General features: G+C 43.8%; 1 protein-coding gene across 1 annotated transcript; it reads left to right on the forward strand.

The window, feature by feature from the left end:
* Window positions 1-5261: 5261 nt before the first annotated feature.
* Window positions 5262-5612, forward strand: LOC138904773 (uncharacterized). The gene has a single exon (XM_070193276.1). The coding sequence runs from the start codon at window positions 5262-5264 to the stop codon at window positions 5610-5612; it is 351 nt and encodes a 116-aa protein (XP_070049377.1).
* The last annotated feature ends 1252 nt before the right edge of the window (window positions 5613-6864 follow it).

Consider the following 6864-nt stretch of genomic DNA (forward strand, 5'->3'; position numbering starts at 1 on the left):
TGATAAGGTATGTTAAGGCTAAGCCTTCCTTCATTTTGGCATGATCTCGTAGCTACATGTGTTAGTAATGAGACAAAAAGAGAAGTTCATATTCATGAATTTATTCACACTATTCTAGTCTCATAAGTTACAATATTATTCCTTATCGAGATTCTATATTCAATATAGTATTGTCTTCTTCCAGTCAAGAGAGCAGCAAGCCTATATATACAGTATTACAGTATTTTCATTACCATCGAGCTATAATCGATGGGCAGGCCCCTATTGGGCAACCTCTGATCAGATGGAAAGTTATATACCGAGCCTACTGTGGCCGAGCGCCTATGAGCGAGCCCAGCATGGTCGAGATACATAGCCTAGTATGGCCGAGCGCCTATGAGCGAGCCTACTATGGCAGAGCAGTTATATATACCGAGCCTTATAAGGCCGTATAATTATTTTACTTACTATATTGAAGGAGTTGAGTCAGTATTAACAGGTAAGTATATCTCCAGATCATCTTTGACTCCCAATTACTTTCAGTTATTATATTATCTGTTCAGTTTCAACTTTCAGTTATGTTATCGCCTTATATACTCGGTACATTATTTTGTACTGACGTCCCTTTTCTAGGGACGCTGCATTTCATGCATGCAGGTTCAGATAGACAGACGGGTATACCTCCTCAGTAGGTGTTTCCAGAGTTCAGCCTGATCGGTAAGCTCCACGTCTTTCGGAGTTGCCAGGTCTAGAGTTTTTGTGTACATCTTATGTATATCTGTATATATGTTATGGGTAGGTCGGGGTCCTGTTCCGATCATAGTACATCTATCATTAGAGGCTTGTAGACATATCCTGTTGGTTAGTGCAGTATGTTGGGTTTGTAGGCCCGGTATGTATAATTTGGTGGTTTGTCAGCTGTAGTAGCTATGACAGCCTTTTCAGCCTAGCTTTATATTGATGTTTAGTTAGCGCTAGTTTCCATTCAATTTTATATTTTGCTTCACAAATTGTCTTGCAAGGTGGCCCCAGGGCCAAAGTATGACATTATGTGTTCAGAGTCCCTTAGTCTCAATTTGGTACACTAGGTTAGTTGAGGCACCGGGTGCCAGTCTCGCTTCCAGGTCGGGGCATGACAAACTTGGTATCAGAGCAGTTCAATCCTAGGGAGTCTACAAGCCGTGTCTAGTAGTGTCTTGTTTATAGATGTGTTGTGCACCACATTATATAAGCAGGGCACTACAGGGCATTTAGGAGTTGGTTACCCTTCTTTGAAATCTAAATCGTGCTACAGAACTGAGTTATAGGAAATTTGAATTAAACTTATGTGTTAGTGTTTGCATGCACAGATGACGGTGACTAGGAAGACTACGGCTAGCCAGAGGAGAGATACAGCAGTAGGTGAGGGGACCAGCAGGGTACCCCCTGTAGATGGGGCCCAGTATGAGGCTCAAGGTGAGACCCCTACTCAGCCATTACCGGCTCCTCCACCAACTACGGAGATTCCTAGGGAAACCGCACATCCAGTTCCCCCTCCACTTCCATCAGATCAGGACTTAAGGAGTGCAGTGCATTTGTTGACACAGTTGGTAGCTACCCAGCAACAGGCTAGGGCATCAGCTAGTGCAGGAACTTCTGAGGGGTCTGGGAGTTTAAGGGTCCGAGAGTTTATTGCTTTGAGTCCCCCAGAGTTCACGGGGACAGATCAGAGGGAGGACCCGCAGGATTTCATAGATCAGCTTCACAGGATCTTTCGTGTTATGCATGCCACAGAGAAAGAGGTAGTTGAGCTGGCAGCTTTTCGACTCCGAGATATAGACATCCTTTGGTATGAGGGATGGGAGAGGTCCATGGGACGTGATGCACCTCCAGCTATTTGGGAGAATTTTTCAGATGCCTTCCTTGACCAGTACTTACCACGGGAGATCCGACAGGCTCGAGTCAATCAGTTTCTAGCCCTTAAGCAGGGTAATATGACTGTTCGAGAGTATAGTCTCCGTTTTGACTCATTGGCCAGATATGCACCATCCATAGTTGCTACTATGCGGGACATGATTCACAGGTTTATAGCAGGGTTAGCCCCAGAGTTAACCAAGGCATGTGCCACCGCTGCATTGCAGGATAGTATGGATATCTCCCGAATTCAGGCATTCGCCCAGAATATAGAAAGGGGTAGGCGTCGGCAGCCGGGTACAGAAAGGGCTGAGCAAGGGCAACGTAAGAGGATGAGATTTCCCAGGTCTCAGGAGCAATATCAGGGTAGTTATAGGACCCAGTACTTCGGACGGCCACCTAGGCCTCCGCCACCTCAGTTACAGGGTTACAGGTATGACCGCTATACTCAGTCAGGACCAGGTGAGAGCTCATGGGCGTCGGGTTTGCTGCGACGGCGAGGATCTGCGCAGACATGGTCATTTCCTCCAAGGTGTGACATCTGAGGTAGAGGACACTTGGGCCAATACCGAGCAGGTTCTGATGCTTGTTATACATGTGGGCGTCCAGGGCATATGATGCGGGTGTGGAATTGCCTGAGGGTTACAAACCTCCCAAGTTCAAAATGTTCGATGGAACTAGTGATCCGAAAGTGCATCTGAGGATGTATTGTGACAAACTTATAGGAGTGAGAAAAGATGAAGGAATCCCAATGAAACTGTTCATGTGAAGCCTCACCGGAGATGTGTTGTCTTGGTATATCCGTCAGAACCCAAAGAAGTTGGTTAATTAGGTAAGCATGGCATCAGATTTCATGGACATATTCAGGTTCAACACAGTAATAGCACCAGACGTTTTCTATATTCAAAACCTCAAGAAGAAACCAACAGAAACCTTTCGTGAATATGCTACTCGATGGAGAACTGAAGCCGTGAATGTAAGACCAACACTCGAAGAAGAACAAATGAATAAGTTCTTCGTCAGGGCTCAAGACCTGCAATACTATTAAAGGTTGATGGTTATTGAAAATTAGAAATTCTCCGACATCATCAAGCTGGGAGAAAGAATAGAAAAAGGGATTAAGAGTAGGATGGTGAAAAATTTTGAGGCACTGCAGGCCACGAATAAAGCATTGCAATCAAGTCTCCTCTCACATACCAAACACCTCTACCTACATACCAAACGCCTCGACCCACATACCGGCCTTCACCCCCCAGATACCAACAACCTTCTACCACCTACCATGCCTATAACACTCAAGCTGCATATTATCACTCACCACCACCCGCCCGCCAAAATTACCAAAAACCAAGACCAAACTTCGACCGCAAACCACCTAGACAATACACCCTGATTGATGAACCCATAGACCAACTATAAGAGAGACTAAAGGTTGCTGGTTATATCACTCCCATTCTTGCCGTTGCCATGGAGAGTTCTTCTCAGTGGGTTAACCCAAATAAAACATGTGCATATCATTCAGTCATGAAGGGTCATACCATTGATGAGTGTCGCACACTCAAGGACAAGATTCAGACATTAATCGACACTAAAGTCATACATGCAAAGGAAGCTGCACTAAATGTTCGTAACAATCCTCTCCCGGATCACAGAGGTGAGGGAATGAACGTGATAGAGACTGACGAGGAATGAGATCCGGAAGGGTAAATTGGACTCAATCGAGAGGGAGATGATCCTAAAACATCTCTAGTCACCCTCACACCTGTTATGGTACAAACCCAAGCACCGTTTGAAGTCGAGGTAACCACACCATTCACTGTGATGGTAGCTCCCACACCATCTTACAAGTCTGATGCTATCCCATTGGATTATGTTGCAGAAGCAAAGAGGAAAGGAAAAACAAAAATAGAGGAAACAGGTGCGGCGCAAGGGATGACTAGAACTGGCAGAGTTTATACACCTGAGCACTTGGGAGGAACAAGCAAGGAAGCTGCATCTAAGCCGCCTGTTGTTGAGACTGGCCTTGATGACCTTTGGAGAAAGGCACAAGCAAGGGAATGCCTTGATAAAAGTGCAGAGTGAAGCTCATGTACCCACCAACATCACTAGTGGGGAGATGGCTAATATGGTCGTGCAAGTACTGGAAAGCCACAAAATCACCCTTCACGAGGATGAATTACCACCAGAAGGATTAAGTCATAACAGGGCACTACACATCACAATGCAATTTGAGGATAAGTTCATCGCCAAAATCCTGATAGATGGGGGTTCAATTCTCAATATATGCCCACTGACTACTCTAAAAAGGTTGGGTAAAGGCCTGCACGAGATACGGATGGGAAGTATGAATGTAAAGGCATTTGATGGATCCCAAAGAGCCTCAATCGAAGAAATCAACCTCAACCTACAAATAGGCTCGACCTAGTTTGATGTTGAGTTTCAAGTGCTGGATATATCTGCTACCAATAATCTATTATTGGGACGACCCTGGATACACGCCGTTGGGGCAGTGGCTTCTACTCTGCATCAGGCTATGAAGTTTGAATGGAATCATCAAGAAGTGATTATCCATGGGGATGGAAGTAACCCCATCTACGCTAATCAGACTGTTCCAGTCATCGAGAATAGAAAGAAACTGGGTGGAGAAACATACCATCGCATTGAGCAAGTCAACGCAATAGAAAAGGATCGATGGTGGAGTAATAAGATAGAAATCATATTAATATGGACAGGATATGAACCTTCCAAGGGTCTCGGCAAAAACCTCCTAGGGATCACCAAACCCGTATAACAACAACGTCATGGCACAACATTTGGGCTCGAATATGAATATACATGGCAAGAGTACCGGTATTGGTTGCTGCCATGGCGTGGTCCTTATTATCCACTGGAACAACTAGTACCACCTCTGCACCAGACATTTCATTAAGCTGACATAATGTGGGGATCCGAGGAAGATAAAGTCTTATCTGGCATGAGGAAACTATTTCTGGATGAAGAAGATATGGATTGAAGTGCGATAGTTGAGGAGGAGGAGGAGGAGGAGAAGGACCTTACCATTCAGACCGTGGGGAAAGGAACTGTTCTAAAAAACTGGATTGTTGCACCATCCCGGGCCCGTCGAGTTCCTGGGTAGCTCGGCAGATTAGCATCAATTATTTTTAAGCATTTGAGACATTTTCAGTATTTTATTTTGAAATAATTGCTCGAGTCATCGAGCCGCATTTGTTAAGATTTTAAAGATTTCAATTAATGCATTGCTACTTTTCGTATTTACTATTATTCTCTACATTTTCTGTTTTTACAATGTTATTATTACCTATCCCGATGAACCTGTGACTGTGACATGTAATTAGACAACACAACACAAGGATAGTGATTCAGAAGACATGAAAGATGATACGATACCTGAGGAAATCATCAGAGAAGTGGAAAATTTTGAAAACAAGCCAAAGTCCAATTTGGACGAAACTGAAGCAGTTAACTTAGGGGATTCCGAACTGGTCAAGGAAACACGCATAAGCATTCATCTATCACCATCAGAGAAAGAAGAGTGCATCAGATTCCTAAAGGTATATGAATATATCTTTGCATGGTCCTACGATGATATGACGGGTTTGAGCACATCCATAGTAGCTCACAAGTTGCCCACTAATCCTATATGTACACCGGTAAAGCAGAAGCTTAGAAAACTCAAGCCAGATATGAGTTTGAAGATAAAAGAGGAGGTCACCAAGTAGATCAAAGCCAAGGTTCTTAGAGTGGTCGAGTACCCGACTTGGTTGGCCAACATTGTGCCAGTTCCGAAGAAAGATGGGAAAGTCAGAGTATGTGTTGATTACAGAGATCTAAACAGAGCAAATCACAAAGATGATTTTTTCGTTGCCCAATATACACATATTGATCGATAATTGTGCCAAACATGAACTCCAATCCTTTGTGGATTGCTTGGCGGGGTACCATCAGATCTGGATGGATGAGGAGGATGCCGAAAAGACAGCCTTCATCAAGCCATAGGGGATATATTGTTATAAAATGATGCCATTTGGTCTGAAAAATGCCGGAGCCACCTACATGAGAGCTATGACAACTATTTTCCACGACATGATACACAAAGAGATAGAAGTGTACGTGGATGACGTTATCATCAAATCCAAAAGGAGTACGGACCACATAGCGGATCTGAGGAAATCCTTCAATCGGCTTCGAAAGTATAATCTGAAATTGAATCCCGCAAACTGTGCTTTCAGAGTCCCTGCCAGAAAATTGTTAGGATTCATCGTCAGTCGCAGAGGGATTGAGTTGGACACATCAAAAGTCAAAGCAATCCAAGACTTGCCATCGTCAGAGAATAAGAAGGATGTGATGAGCTTTTTAGGGTGTCTCAATTATATCGGTCACTTTATAGCACAATCAACAGTGATATGTGAGCCGATCTTCAAAATGCTGAGGAAAGAGGCCACAAGAAGTTGGACTAAAGAATGCCATAAAGACTTCGACAAAATCAAGGAGTATCTATCCAAATCGCCCGTTCTGGTCCCACCAGAGCCGGGAAGATCACTGCTGCTTTATTTGTCTGTATTTGACGGAGTTTTTGGTTGCGTTTTGGGATAACATGATAAAACTAGAAGAAAGGAGTAGGCAATATACTATATGAGAAAGAAATTCATGCCCTATGAAGCCTAGTACTCTTTGCTGGAATGCACTTGGTGTGCTTTGACATGGACAGCTCATAAATTGAGGCATTATTTCTGTGCATACACTACATAGCTCATATCAAGGATGGATCCATTGAAATCTATCTTTCGGAATCCCATGCCTACGGGTAAGTTAGCAAAGTGAAAAATATTGCTAAGCGAGTTTGACATCGTCTATGTAACTCAGAAGGCGATCAAAGGATGAGCATCTAGCAGAAAATCTCGTAGACGGAGAATACAAACCATTGAAGACATATTTTCCCGATGAGGTTGTGTCGTTCGTGGGAGAAGATAT

This window comes from Nicotiana tomentosiformis, chromosome 2 (genome assembly GCF_000390325.3).
Source record: "Nicotiana tomentosiformis chromosome 2, ASM39032v3, whole genome shotgun sequence".
NCBI lineage: Eukaryota > Viridiplantae > Streptophyta > Magnoliopsida > Solanales > Solanaceae > Nicotiana > Nicotiana tomentosiformis.

Coding starts and splice junctions, on each gene's coding strand:
- LOC138904773 (XM_070193276.1), top strand. CDS start 5,262: ATGAAAGATGATACGATACCTGAGGAAATCATCAGAGAAGTGGAAAAT.